Below are 15,627 nucleotides of genomic sequence, written 5' to 3' on the forward strand. Positions count from 1 at the left end.
TGTAGAACTGAAGACAAAGCCCTACTGGCAGGCCGTAGAACTCTTAACTCTTAACTCACACTCAATAATTCAAACGAAAGAGTAATTCAATTTTACCTGCCCAACCATCTTCCCCCCCCCCCTCCAAATCAACAATTCATTATAGGCTGTATAAGTGTGCAACCAGAGTCCCTTGTTTTAAGACAACCTTGTCTGGTGGGTGGGGTGGGAAAGGGAGGGAAAACAGGTGGAGGGAGACATGAAAAAGAGTGAAAGAGGGTCAAGGATGTATGCATTAGAAAAAAATGTGCTCCACTATGCTGATGTTGTTTGGGGAAGGGTTAGGATATTGAGACTGGATTGTCAACATTATATTGTGGTAGGCTATTTATTTGTGGGCTGCGCTTCATGCCATGTGGTGAAACAGGAATACAACATGACACAAGACATAGAGCTAGCCTATAGCACTGACATCATCGTCTTCAAATGTCTCTCGGCAACCCAGACACCGAGTTAAAGTGCTAAGAAAAAGACAACATCAAATTCACAATGAAAAAAGTGATTACATCATCATGAATGATTTATTATCAAAAACTGTTATATGTACTTGTGTCACTATATAGCTAAGCCCCCCCACCCCCAATTTAACAGTGGTAGTCTATGAGCCAGGGTATAGCAGCTGAATATAGCTAGGTCCCCCCACCCCCGATAGAACAGTGGCAGTCTATGAGCCAGGATACAGCAGCTGGGGCCTAGGCTAAGTCATGCTGGGTTCCTGCACATACTGACTGCAGGACAGGAGACCGCTTTCCATAAACAGACAGATAACAACTTGTTCCACGCACAAGCCCAGTTATGAGAAAGCAGACTCCTATAAATAAAAAACATTAAGTTCCCATGATCCTTTAGTTAAGGAGCAGAACCAAAATGTGCCAGGTTGAAGGCACGTGATGAGGTCTTGATTCATGGAACTTGAGCAGGCAAGACAGCACCACCAGAAAGCACCAATACCCATTCAGTAGAATGGAAAAAGAAAGCATCATGTCATTGTGCATTTCTGACTCAGAAGGGTGGTGATGAACTAACTGGTCATGAGAGCAGGAGATGAGAGCAGTGTGAGCATGGTAGAAATCAGAGCTATCACTGCAGTGAAAGCTAGGCTGCTTAACAAGCCCAAAGAGCTGTGATCATATGGAAGGCAAAGGGAAGGGGTCACAGACTCACAGCAAGTGAAGCGGAGTAGGTTTCAGACACGAGTGCAGATCCCGCTACAGAACCCGCTTCAGACCCCGCTACAGACCTCGCTACAGACCTCGCTACAGACCCCGATACAGACCTCGCTACAGACCCCGCTACAGACCCCGCTACAGACCCCGCTACAGACCCCGCTACAGGCCCCGCTACAGACCTCGCTACAGACCTCGCTACAGACCCCGATACAGACCTCGCTACAGACCCCGATACAGACCTCGCTACAGACCCCGCTACAGACCCCGCTACAGACCCCGCTACAGGCCCCGCTACAGACCCCGCTACAGACCTCGCTACAGATCCCGCTACAGACCCCGCTACAGACCTCGCTACAGACCCCGCTACAGACCCCGCTACAGACCCCGCTACAGACCCCGCTACAGGCCCCGCTACAGGCCCCGCTACAGACCTCGCTACAGATCCCGCTACAGACCCCGCTACAGACCCCGCTACAGACCCCGCTACAGACCCCGCTACAGGCCCCGCTACAGGCCCCGCTACAGACCTCGCTACAGACCCCGATACAGACCTCGCTACAGACCCCGCTACAGACCCCGCTACAGACCCCGCTACAGACCCCGCTACAGGCCCCGCTACAGGCCCCGCTACAGACCTCGCTACAGACCCCGCTACAGACCCCGCTACAGACCCCGCTTCAGACCCCGCTACAGGCCCCGCTACAGACCCCGCTAGACCTCGCTACAGACCCCGCTACAGAACCCGCTTCAGGCCCCGCTACAGGCCCCGCTACAGACCTCGCTACAGGCCCCGCTACAGACCTCGCTACAGACCTCGCTACAGACCCCGCTACAGGCCCCGCTACAGACCTCGCTACAGACCCCGCTACAGGCCCCGCTACAGACCTCGCTACAGACCCCGCTACAGACCTCGCTACAGGCCCCGCTACAGGCCCCGCTACAGACCTCGCTACAGATCCCGCTACAGACCCCGCTACAGACCCCGCTACAGACCCCGCTACAGGCCCCGCTACAGGCCCCGCTGACCTCGCTACAGACCCCGATACAGACCTCCTACAGACCCCGCTAGACCCCGCTAGACCCCGCTAGGCCCCGTTAAGGCCCCGCTAAGACCTCGCTACAGACCCCGCTTAGACCCCGCTGTGCTGGCCCCGCTAAACCCCGAAGACCTCCCAGACCCCGCTAAGAACCCGAGGCCCCGCAGGCCCCGCTAAGTCCTTCAGGCCCCGATACAGACCTTACAGACCTATGCATATTGCTACAGACCCCGCTACAGACCTCGCTACAGACCTCGCTACAGACCTCGCTACAGACCCCGCTACAGGCCCCGCTACAGACCTGCTACAGACCCCGCTGTCGCTACAGGCCCCGCTACAGACCCCGCTACAGACTTGTGAGCCCACTGACAGGCCCTGGACCCCGCTGACCTCACTACAGGCCCCGCTACAGACCCCGCTACAGACCTCGACAGGCCCCGGACCTGTACCCCGGTCCCTGCTCAGGCCCCGCATGTGGGAGTAAAGTCCTTAGTAGACAGGGTTAAGGAATTACTATTAGGATGTGTGGCCCTAAACCAGAATCCCATAAGAAGAGGGCAGAAGTCTTCCTTATATGCATATTGTATTACTGAATGACAGCCCTGGATGTACCGGTCAGACATGTGAATGACAGCCCTGGATGTACCGGTCAGACATGTGAATGACAGCCCTGGATGTACCGGTCAGGCATGTGAATGACAGCCCTGGATGTACCGGTCAGACATGTGAATGACAGCCCTGGATGTACCGGTCAGACATGTGAATGACAGCCCTGGATGTACCGGTCAGACATGTGAATGACAGCCCTGGATGTACCGGTCAGACATGTGAATGACAGCCCTGGATGTACCGGTCAGGCATGTGAATGACAGCCCTGGATGTACCGGTCAGGCATGTGAATGACAGCCCTGGATGTACCGGTCAGGCATGTGAATGACAGCCCTGGATGTACCGGTCAGACATGTGAATGACAGCCCTGGATGTACCAGTCAGACATGTGAATGACAGCCCTGGATGTACCAGTCAGACATGTGAATGACAGCCCTGGATGTACCAGTCAGACATGTGAATGACAGCCCTGGATGTACCGGTCAGCTATGTGAATGACAGCCCTGGATGTACCGGTCAGGCATGTGAATGACAGCCCTGGATGTACCGGTCAGGCATGTGAATGACAGCCCTGGATGTACCAGTCAGGCATGTGAATGACAGCCCTGGATGTACCGGTCAGGCATGTGAATGACAGCCCTGGATGTACCGGTCAGGCATGTGAATGACAGCCCTGGATGTACCGCCCAGGCATGTGAATGACAGCCCTGGATGTACCGGTCAGACATGTGAATGACAGCCCTGGATGTACCGGTCAGACATGTGAATGACAGCCCTGGATGTACCGGTCAGGCATGTGAATGACAGCCCTGGATGTACCGGTCAGGCATGTGAATGACAGCCCTGGATGTACCGGTCAGACATGTGAATGACAGCCCTGGATGTACCGGTCAGACATGTGAATGACAGCCCTGGATGTACCGGTCAGACATGTGAATGACAGCCCTGGATGTACCGGTCAGACATGTGAATGACAGCCCTGGATGTACCGGTCAGACATGTGAATGACAGCCCTGGATGTACCGGTCAGACATGTGAATGACAGCCCTGGATGTACCGGTCAGACATGTGAATGACAGCCCTGGATGTACCGGTCAGACATGTGAATGACAGCCCTGGATGTACCGGTCAGACATGTGTAAACACAAGCCTGAATGATTATAACACAATGTTAAACATTTGGAGTCATTTCACGAAAAGACAAAAAGCCTTTTGCATCCCTTTGTTATTTAATTTTAAAAGCCTGTTATATTAAATGAAGTGGCCTGTAATATAGACCACATGGATAATTCAATTAATCAGATTTTTTAAATATGAATAACAACTTGCTAAAATGCCAAAATTCAGCATATTGACATGTCCCCCCATGCACCTTCTGTGACTTCCAGGAAAATTGTAACCCACTTAACCCTAACATTTCCAAAGGTTTTAACTATCATTATATAGCCCTAGTTATCTTGTTGCTTTGACAAAGTCTTTCCTGAACATTATATCTATTTCATGTGATTAGTGATTCATTTGCGTCTGTCCTTATTACATGAAGTGAACTCTCATTTTAATGTGGTGAAACTATTCCTTTTACAAAATGTTTTTTCAAAAGAAACATTGAACATCTAATAGTCAAATCATAGTGTAAAAGCAGGTACATTTTTTGGCCATTTTGTGATGGAAAACTGAGTGGGTTGAGTATAACACGTCAACCCTGTTACCCATAGATAGACCGGCTAGAAATGTTTTAACAATGAACTCAATTGCCACTCCTTGTCGAACACAACAAGACAACAAGACTCCATTCCTCCTGTAACAAGGGGATTTATAGCTGATTTAAGATGAAATTGTCAACCCTTTTACGGTCAACCCTGTCACGTTTTTTTATGAAGTTGAACATGTGCTCTTTATGACAGAACGTGGATGAACTGCTTCAGCATGCATAGCGTACACACAGTACACATCTCCTGCCTAATAACATGTCATGCTAGAGAGGAAAGGAGTGTGAAAGAGAAAATAAATCCAAGTGAGAAAAGTCATGTCAGCGCTGGGGTAGGAGGAGGAAGAGGAAGAGAAGAATGACCTTCCTCTCGACGGTCCAGGAACGGGACAACAAGTGAACTCAGGGGGAGGAGGAAAAGGCAGCATTGTCTTTATCCAGCAGCGTCTCCATGGAACTCCTCTCTTATTGGTGGCTGAATAGCTTATGAATAATAAAACAGGGCTAAACAGCCACACTGCTCAGTAGAAGTGCAGAAGTTCAGTAGTCAGATTCCATCTCGCACCAGGCAATGTAGGCAAGACATTACAGGCTGGGTTATTGTTGGGCAAAATCTGTTCGTCTGGTTGTCAAAACCTAACACAGGGAGGAGCTTTCTCTCCAAAGTGCCTAGAAAAAAATTCAGTAGACATGCAGTTAGCTAGTTATTTCCCAGAACGCTTAGCACTTCTGCTTTTGAATAGTTTCATCAAAAGTCCCTTGATAATAATCCATTAATATGCAACAAATCAGGAAAAATGCCCTCAAGGAAAATTCTGAAGACAATTAGGCTTTATAGGCCTATCTGGTAATTTAATACAGAAACAGAACCTGAACAAGCTCTGACACCAAGGAATGTGAAATGGAATAGCTAATGAACCACCACCTATCCTTGGATGGAGAGGAAGAAGACCTGGAGAAGGAGGAGGCGATATGTGTATGCATTGGAGGGAGGGGGGTGTAGAAAAGCCCTGGGAGGATGTCTGGCCACCTGCCAGAGAGACAAAGCTAATGAAGTGCCAGGGAATAAGCCACTCTACAGTACTGTCACTGTCAAACCACAAAACTACAGCAGCATACACTGATGCAGGCACACCTTCTGCATATCGGCAACGTTGCACATGAAAGAAGCAACAATGCAGTTTCATACACTTGGCCTTTACACATTCATTATAACATAGGCTACATGCAATGCACTTCAGCACTACTCATTTGACTATTATACAAAATGTGTGCCCATCCCCAACAAGAGTGCATGAATAGACATGTGACAGTGAATTCATATAGGATTAATACATGGTTATCTTAAGATGAATGCACTAACTGTAAGTCACTCTGGATAAGAGTGTCTGCTAAAAGACTAAAATGTAAAAATTCTGTCAGATACTTGACAGCAAGTTAGCCCCAACTGCTTATTCATGTTCCTAAGTCTGGTGTAATGTTACACTGACATCCCAATGATAAAGCTAGCTGCTGCAGTGACTGCATGATTCATATGGGTTCATTGGAACAGTCACATCTAATTGTTTTGTAAACTGAGAGAACTTGTCATTGAAATATTATTCCCATGTTTGAGAGCGTTGGTGTTAGCTGCCACTCACATACACTAAAATTGAGAACATATTTCACTCCATCTTTTCCTGCTTTAGGGCAGAGTTGAATTGGATATCAAAACAAATCAAATTGTATTTGTCACATGCCTTATAAACAACATGTGTAAACTAACAGTGAAATATACGGGCCGTTCCCAAATTGCAGAGAGAAAAAAATAGAGAAATAATAGAAAAGGTAAAACATGTCATAATAAAAGTAATAATAAATACACAATGAGTAACGATAACTTGGTTATATACACGGGGTACCAGCGCCAAGTCGATGTGCAGGGGTACGAGGTAATTGAGGTAGATATGTACATATAGGTAGAGATAAAGTAACTAGGCAACAAGATAGATAACAAACAGTAGTAACAGCAGCATATGTGATGAGTCAAAAAGAGTTAGTGCAAAAAGAGTCAATGCAGATAGTCCGGGTAGCTATTGGTCAACAATTTTTACTAACTATTTAGTAGTCTTATGGGGGTAGAAGCTGTTCAGGGTCCTGTTGGTTCCAGACTTAGTGCACCGGTACTGCTTGCACGGTGGTGGCAGAAAGAAGTCTATAACTACCCATAAGGAGTCATATGTGCTTATGTGCCTATGCCACATTATTACATGAAATTTGATTTGTTAAAATTTGATTTGATTATGTAAACATTACTACCTGCTGCCTCTGCCTGTTGCTTAATTATTGGCATGGGTTAGGATGTTTTATTTTTATAAGAAAAGGGACCCTGTTTATACTACGAGTGCAAGGCTGAGGGTGGGGGCATTGGGAAATGGTCATCTCTATCCTGATCCTTGAGACCTCCCTATCCTAACCTTTAACCTTCACATTAACCATTTTAATGATGATGGTGTGTATACAGACTAGGGGAGGTTATGATGTTGACACTTTATAAGGGCATTTGATCATTATGCAGTTATGATAGTGTAAACTACAGAATGGGCACCTTACGGTGTAAACTCAGATTTAGGTGGAAATATTGAGTGTCGTGTGAACATTATCATGTTCTATGATAAAGGAGGTTTTATCAAATCAAATAAGTTTGAGTCGCCCAGTCCACATTGGCCAATGCGAGTGCATAGAGTTCAGCCACAGAACGAATGCAACAGGAGGACTCGTGAAGAGGTGCAGGCCAGTTGACCAATCCAGGATGAGTTAGCCCACAGAAATAGAGACGTCACGATAGATAATATATCTCTCCGCCTCCATCTCAGCGCCCGAGAGCTCTCCCAACACAAAAGCAAAATGTCCGCCATGTTCAGAGGCAGCGCTGCACCGGTCTGCGGATATTTTTGACAAAAATGTGCCGTTTTCGCCACCGGGAGGCCGCCCAACCCGCAGCTACAAACCAGAGGGACAGTAAAGTCTCACTGCCAGCAAAATATCCGCGCCTTAATCACATATAAAACAATTTAACAGTATTTATTTACCTTAACTCCGTATGGTGGATCATCGAATGTAACTAGCATGTACCTGTCGCCTCTACTAGCCGGGTCTCGGGCACGCAGCTGTTAAAGAAAACGAAACAATACATGTTAATTTCGACTGAATATGTCAAAGGGACCCTCAACACTATCAAGGCAAATAGTAAGCTGAAAAAAATTGGGGTAAAATTATTCTTTACCTTCATAAAGATCTCAACCGCGCCTTTAGCAATGTCCAGATACGTCGTACCCAAATAAGTGCGCTGATTCATAGAAGCGGACGTGTCTATCAGGAAAAGTAAAATAGGCATCTTAAATGTATAGATATATAGCTATATGCTTTCTAAAATACCTATTATCGTCATATGACCTATCTTGCGGCCGGGGCATGCATATATGTGTGTATATTTTTTTGTAATAATCAGACCCCCCCCAAAAGAGGGTCGTACAGCCACCCCTTGCCGCTGCCTGACTCTATCTGTCTTTCCTAAGCACTGCTGGGTTAGCGCTGTTAGAGAAGTTATCTTCCGAACAGAGTGAAACGCCTTCCTTTCACCGCTGCGACCGTATTGGTTGAGCCTGACCACAGTGGCCACTCCCTGCCGTGCATAAATATGTAATAATGAGGTCGAGATGGTTTCTCGGTTCTTGTTCTGCTAAGCAGAGGATCATTCAGAGAGGGGATACATGTACTGTTGCAAGAAGATACATTAATACAAATATTGATGATATGGCCACTCTATTCTGCATAGTATAACGTTGTAATGACTTCACATACATACAACATACTAAAAAAGCAATATGACCTCATAATTTGCGAGTATTAATTAGTGGTATGGGATAGTTGAACATAAAGGACGACGACCCCTTGTTCCCGTTTTGCTGTCTTGGGGGAGGGTGCGAGAGAGTCGCATCACCGTACGATTTTGATAATAATCGTGCCTTCCCTCACATTCCCCTCCATGTTAAATCTCCTCTGTGCAAGCAGCACCTCGAAGCGCCATATTGCAAAATGTAAAAGCTCCAGTGCGAATGCGTGCTTGCACGAAGGTGAATGTTCTGCTGCTGCCTCATCATGGCTCCTTATTTTATGTTTCTGCTACTTGGGAATCGTTGTGTAATTTCTGTAGAACACGTTTTAAAGACAGTAGGAGCCACACTGTTTACCAAAACCCTTTTAGTTTTTTTTGGTCAGGGACATATGCAACGACCGCCCTTCTGCCTGTTTGGGTCGTCACTAGTTAACACAACCACAAAGTCATAATTATGGCTAAACCCCGCCCATTTCTACCATTTATCTTCTTGCAATTCGATTTACCTAACCTTACCACACTGCTAATAAGCTTATTTTGTCGTTGCCAATTTTGACTTTGTGGCTGTCTTAACTAGAGACTAGTGTACTTGGCTGAATATGACGGAGAGGGAGGGTTGTCGACTTGCTGTCCTTAACGTAGCAGGCAGTAAAAGAAACTGCTGTGATAGCTGTCAGTACATTTACATGCAGATTTACGATAGATCCTTTTATCGGTTACAGGAAGTGAGCAATCTTGCATAATAATCACTGATGACACAACACACAAACATAGCTTTATGGGCTACAGAGTTTATGAACAGTTTATGCATTATGCAAGCCTGGTGTTTCAATAGGTCTCAATTAATAAAAATGTTGACATTTGTTGACTCTATATTCTTGAACACAAATGTTGAATGTTTTCAACCTTGGCCTATAAAACGTGTATAATACAGTAGAGCAGAACATGTTAAAGGTGGTATTACCAGGCTACCACTTGCCTACTATTTATTATTTTGCCTAACTATTATTTAATCAACATTTACATATCAATGCAGGCACATTGACAGGTGCATGGGCCTGTCACCTGTTCAGAATCATTTGTGCACTGCACAAGTGGTCTAGAGTGTAATAACCAATATATATATATATATATATATATATATATATATATATATATATATATAAAAAGGTTGTTATTAAAGCAAATAACATGTGACTTTAAGATACCATTATTCGTAGTATTCATATTATAATTGCACCAGTACTGAGTATGCTTTCAGACTTTGTCAAGAGCTAACTGAATCAAGGCCTGCTCTGGGGCTCTAAGTAGAACATGTGGTCCAGCCACATGACAGCATGCAACAAAAGAATGCAATGAACTAACTCAATCAAGAAAAATAGTGCTTGACAAGGAATCAAGTCTTGCCCAGTTGACACATTTTATTTAAAGTGGCTTTAACAGCAGGTAAGTAGAGTCTGTCCATACTCCATATTATAATGTCACCGTAGGAACACTGATGACGTAATGAATCTACTCTGGCGGAATTCCTTCTCCCTCCGATATCCCAGAATTCACAGCGTGACCTGCAGTATTGACAAAGAAAAGAACGACAGAAAACAGGGTGGGCTCCGCAAAACAATACCCCCACAATTTGACGACAATAAGGTAAAACACTACTATTTGCAACAATTCCTATGAATTATTCAGATTCAGATGCCATTTTTGGAATGACATTGCTTGTGTCAGCTAGCCTGTCACCAAAATAGCTACGGTTGCCAGTGAGGTTCGCTTGCTAGCTAACGTTAATGCGTCTTTGTTTTGATGGCTAACGACGTTATTTGGCAGATCATGGTGTACGTAACGTTAGCTATATTAACATCTGGTGTACAGTCAAGTTGGAAAGCGTTCACCCCCCAATCACTCAGCTAGCTAAGTTACCTAACCACTTTGTTATGTTGATAGCTAACTAGCTTGTTATTGTTATGAAATCCGTGTAACTAGTTAGCAAGCCAAACATTATTTGGCATTAATCAGCAACACGTCACTTGCATGGATTGACTGGGGTGCAATATATTTAGTCTCAGCTAATTAGCTAGATCGTATAATGTCGTATGTAACGTTACCTTTGGATTTGTAAAGTAACTAGTGAACTAGCTAAGATTACCGTAACATATTTTGGAACAAAACTGCCTAGCTACAGTACAGTTTTCAGTGTTAATAATTTAATTAATCACTTAGTCGATATTTTGTCCTCTGGTGCGTTATTCAAAGTTAACAAAACTATTGCGAAACAATTTCACACAGGAATGGGTTTCGTCCAGTTCTGAAATTCTCCAAGATAACAAAACATGTCCACGTGATTAGCCATGTTGAGGCAGACTTTAACTAGCTATGTTATTGAAAGAGAAATTATATGGGCCTACTGCAGATTTTAGGCTACTGTGTCAACCCCCAACACCCACCCCATCAATAGGCTATTATTAAGATACTATTTACATAAAGTCTGACCAATATTTACAGGTTCTTTCCATTTAAAATAAAATGAAAATACATTTGTGACCACACCACAAATGCTTTAATCTTGATGTTTTCCCATTGTATTGTACACAGGTCCTGGCATTGGTACAATGGAATAACCTCCAACTCTAAATTAATACAGTCTCCCTTATCATGTCACATGAAAAGTTAATGAAGGGATGAAATATGGATTATAAATATTTACCATCATCATATACAGTACCAGTCAAATGTTTGCACACACCTACTTATTCCAGGGATTTTCTTTATTTTTACTATTTTCTGAATTGCTGAATAATAGTGAAGACATCACAACTATGAAATAACACATGTGGAATCATGTAGTAACCAAAAAAGTGTTAAACAAATCAAAAAAATATTTTATATTTGAGATTCTTCAAAGTAGCCACCCTTTGTCTTGATGACAGCTTTGCACACTCTTGGCATTCCTTCAACCAGCTTCATGAGGTAGTCACCTGGAATATATTTCAATTAACAGGTGTACCCTGTTAAAAGTTCATTTGTGGAATGTATTTCCTTCTTAATACATTTGAGCCAATCAGTTGTGTTGTGATAAAGGTATTATTTTTTTGTATTACATTTTTTTATTTCACCTTCTCATTTACAACTGCGATCCGGCCAAGATAAAGCAAAGCAATGTAACACAAACAACACAGAGTTACACATGGGATAAACAAATGTACAGTCAATAACACAATAGAAATGTCTATATACAGTGTGTGCAAATGTAGTAAGAATTAGGGAGGTAAGGCAATAAATAGGCCATAGTGGCGAAATAATAGGGGTTTTAGGGGTGGTATACAGAAGATAGCCCTGTTTGGTAAAAGACCAAGTCCATATTATGGCAAGAACATCTCAAATAAGCAAAGAGAAACAACAGTCCATCATTACTTTAAGACATGAAGGTCAGTCAATGCAGAACATTTCAAGAACTTTGAAAGTTTCAAGTGCAGTCGCAAAAACCATCAAGCGCTATGATGAAACTGGCTCTCATGAGGTCCGCCACAGGAAAGGAAGACCCAGCGCTACCTCTGCTGCAGAGGATAAGTTCATTAGAGTTAACTGCACCTTAGATTGCAGCCCAAATAAATACTTCACAGAGTTCAAGTAACAGGCACATCTCAACATCAACTATTCAGAGGAGACTGCGTGAATAAGGCTTTATGGTCGAATTGCTGCAAAGATACCACTACTAAAGGACACCAATAAGAAGAAGAGACTTGCTTGGGCCAAGAAACACGAGAAATGGACATTATACCGGTGGAAATCTGTCATTTGAAGGTGACACTGTCTGATTTATTTAGAATTCAAGGCACACTTAACCAGGATGGCTCCCACAGCATTCTGCAGCTATATGCCATCCCATCTGGTTTGCGCTTAGTGGAAGTATAATTTAGTTTTTCAACAGGCCAATGACCCAACACACCTCCAGGCTGTGTAAGGGCTATTTGATCAAGAAGGAGAGTGATGGAGTGCTGCATCAGATGACCTGGCCTCCACAATCACCCGACCTCAAACCAGTTGAGATGGTTTGGGATGACTTGGACCACAGAGTGAAGGAAAAGCAGCCAACAAGTGCTCAGCATATGTGGGAACTCCTTCAAGACTGTTGGAAAAGCATTCCACATGAAGCTGGTTGATAGAATGCCAAGAGTGTACAAAGCTGGCATCAAGGCAAAGGGTAGCTACTTTGAAGGGTCTCAAATATAAAATATATTTTGATTATTTTTTTTGGTTACTACATGATTTCATGTGTGTTATTTCATAGTGTTGATGTTACTTTATAACTATACACAATTAGTCATTAATCTGTGGTGTACTTGGTTGGAATGAAGTCTCACCACTGAGACTGTTGTTGTTTACCAGGGTGCAGCGTTACGTTATCCTGCTAAGAAGCTGAGGGTGAGTGGGAAGGGCCATCTGCACGTGAGGGGAGGTTACAAACCTGCAGAGCTTCCAGAGAGCGGGCCCCGACAGACACCTCTTCAGAGCTTCCAGAGAGAGGGCCCTGACAGGCACATCTGCAGAGCTTCCAGAGAGAGGGCCCTGCCGGACACCTCTTCAGAGCTTCCAGAGAGAGGGCCCTGCCAGACACACCTGCAGAACTTCCAGAGAGAGGGCCCTGCCAGACACCTCTTCAGAGCTTCCAGAGAGAGGGCCCTGCCAGACACCTCTTCAGAGCTTCCAGAGAGAGGGCCCTGCCAGACATATAGGACGAGAGAAAGGGACTGGGGAGTGAGCTCAGCTGGAGCCAATGCAGCAGCAGAGTGGACAGCCTGAGCTAGTGGAAGGAAGCCTTCCCGTGTTCGTGTTCCCCACAGAGCTTGTCTTCTACGCGGACGAGCAGACCTCCCACAAGCAGGTTCTCACCCTCTACAACCCCTATGAGTTCGCCCTCAAGTTCAAAGGTAAATAAAACATTGGGTTTCAAGATAATTAGGTATTGATATAAGAACCATTTTAACCATCAATTAAGGATGCAAGAGAACCACATTGATACTGTATACACTACTCATTCAGTTTATTTTCTCTGTCAGTGCTATGCACAGCGCCCAACAAGTATACCGTGGTGGATGCCACCGGAGCCGTCAAACCACAGTGCTGTGTTGACATGTGAGTAATAAGCTTACTATTACATGTCGTAACTAGGACCATCAGTTACCCACCTTTAAGGCATATTAATGAAGGACATGATATTCATGATGTGCCCCTGCAAGCCTGAGTGCAACTTATGAAATAGCAAGCAATAATAGAGAATGATTTAATTGGAAGCAAGCTTCTGCTTAAAAAATGCAGTCATTCCAGTCAAATATTCTTATCGTTCACCTTGTATTTTCCTCTGTGTGTCTGTCTGTTCTCAGAGTGATTCGACACAAAGATGTCCGGGCCTGTCACTATGGGGTGTCTGATAAGTTCCGGCTGCAGGTGTCTGAGCAGAGCCAGAGGAAGGCCCTGGGCCGGAAGGAAGTGACGGCCACTCTGAGGCCCTCGGCTGCCCAGGAGCCCCCCAGCCCCCGGCCCCAGGAGGAGGAGCGACAGATGAGGGAACAGCTAGCAGACAGCGTCTTCTTTGAGCAGACCACCTTCCAGACAGGTAGGAGTATGACTCGCCGCTGAAAAGGGATATCTCCCCCAAACTTAGCTATCAATACCTATTAAGTGTGTTATGTACCCTGAGACCAAAAATATATTAGCCAACATTATGCAGGCTACATTTGTTGTTTAGGTGAACTAACTGAAATGGAGGCATTGCATGTATATTGTCCTGACACTAGGTGGTGCTAGACACCAATACAATATGGGAGTGATCAAGTGAGAGCAGTGGATTGTTATGGTGTGTGTGTTGTACAGAGAGCCGCTCTCAGTCTGGGGGCCCAAGCCTGCTGACGGTGCTGTTGGGGTTGGTGTGTATGGCTGCCCTCATGCTGCCCACCCTGGGGGAGCAAGAATCCACCGTGCCTGTCTACCTCCACTTAAGTGTTACCAAGAAACTTGTAGCTGCTTACGTTCTAGGTGAGCCAGGGGGAGAGAGCAAACCCTTGATGAACAATTGCATGCTCTTAGTTTTATTCTATCACCAATTTCAATGGATATGAATTGATAATACTTCATGGGAGTCACTCAGCCCACACACGTTGTCTTCTACGTCCCAAATGGTACCCTATTCCCTATATAGTGCACTACTTTTGACCAGAGGCCTATAAGCCCTGGTCAAAAGCAGTACCCTAAACTAGACTATGGGGTTTGCATTGATTACTCTTGTTGTATCCATTCTGTGTGTGCGATACTGCTGGAGCATAATCCTGCTGAGAATTGATTGTTTATCTATGTTACAGGTCTTCTTACAATGGTTATCCTGCGTACATGAAGTGCTATGGGGGCTGGAAAGAGAGAACGAGGAGAAGAGGATACAAAAGAGAAGAGAACATTCACTCACCCAAGGCAACTACATGCTTGAAAGGGTAGTGTTGAGGGGGAAGGGGTATCCGGTCAATTCTCCCTTCCTCTGTCCCAAAAACATACATCTAATTGTTTTGAAATAAAAACATAATACTGACTGATACAAAGCAAGAGACCTCTGCTGCAGCGGGCACAGAAATAACATTCTGGAAGGAGGGCATTGTGTGGGTCTGCGGCCGTTGGAGGAAGGGTTTGTATAAAAACATGTGGGTCATTAAATTGTGTTTGACTTCATATCCTGTGTCTGTGTGGAGTTCCATGGCCATTAAGTAACAGACAATGGTGAAGTTGTTAAGTTAGTGATTTGCTGTTACACATTAGGGCAATTTGAAGTTGTGATTTCATGTACATAAGTGCAATATGTAGAAATCGCTCTGCCATTTTCTGGTTGCTGAAATTCAAATAGTTTGCCTAATTTGTTTGTGACAATGAAGAGACGTGTTTAGTGTAGAGAATCATTGTTCCGTCAAAACAGCTGTGAAATATATTTTCAGTAACCCAAAATATTGTTTCAGCTGTTTGAAGCTGGTGTACAAAACCTAAATTAAGACAAACTTACCGGGAAGCATAGAAAGTACACATAGAACAGATCTACCGCTTCAGACTTTCAGTGAGTGACAGCTATAACTCACATTCCAATGTGAATTTAGTCAGGTCATCTAAAAAGTTACATATTGCAGCTTTGTCATTAAACGTTTATGGTCTTCA

The 15,627-nt window shown here is 44.6% G+C and overlaps 2 protein-coding genes across 4 annotated transcripts in view; one reads left to right on the forward strand and one right to left on the reverse strand.

The window, feature by feature from the left end:
* Positions 1–8,133, reverse strand: part of ints6l (integrator complex subunit 6 like) — a 28,817-nt gene extending 20,684 nt beyond the window's left edge. Inside the window, exons 1-2 of one of the 2 annotated variants that reach the window (XM_042325918.1) lie at positions 7,828–8,133; positions 7,634–7,711 (exon numbers count right to left, since the gene is read on the reverse strand). In XM_042325918.1, coding sequence (XP_042181852.1) covers positions 7,634–7,711; positions 7,828–7,938 — 189 coding nt within the window. In that variant the 5' untranslated portion in view covers positions 7,939–8,133. The remainder of the gene's footprint in view (positions 1–7,633; positions 7,712–7,827) is intronic. The other variant, XM_042325919.1, reaches the window with a different exon arrangement.
* Positions 8,134–9,967: 1,834 nt separating this feature from the next.
* Positions 9,968–15,153, forward strand: mospd1 (motile sperm domain containing 1). 2 transcript variants are annotated; one of them, XM_024428837.2, is made up of 6 exons: positions 9,968–10,086; positions 12,826–13,367; positions 13,497–13,572; positions 13,821–14,053; positions 14,311–14,472; positions 14,796–15,153. In XM_024428837.2, the coding sequence occupies exons 2-6, from the start codon at positions 13,214–13,216 to the stop codon at positions 14,825–14,827; spliced, it is 657 nt and encodes a 218-aa protein (XP_024284605.1). In that variant the 5' UTR covers positions 9,968–10,086; positions 12,826–13,213; the 3' UTR covers positions 14,828–15,153. The 2 variants fall into 2 exon arrangements, with proteins under 2 accessions (XP_024284605.1, XP_024284606.1); XM_024428838.2 differs by having other exon boundaries at positions 9,979–10,086; positions 12,795–13,367.
* Positions 15,154–15,627: the final 474 nt, after the last annotated feature.

This window comes from Oncorhynchus tshawytscha, linkage group LG08 (assembly GCF_018296145.1).
Source record: "Oncorhynchus tshawytscha isolate Ot180627B linkage group LG08, Otsh_v2.0, whole genome shotgun sequence".
NCBI lineage: Eukaryota > Metazoa > Chordata > Actinopteri > Salmoniformes > Salmonidae > Oncorhynchus > Oncorhynchus tshawytscha.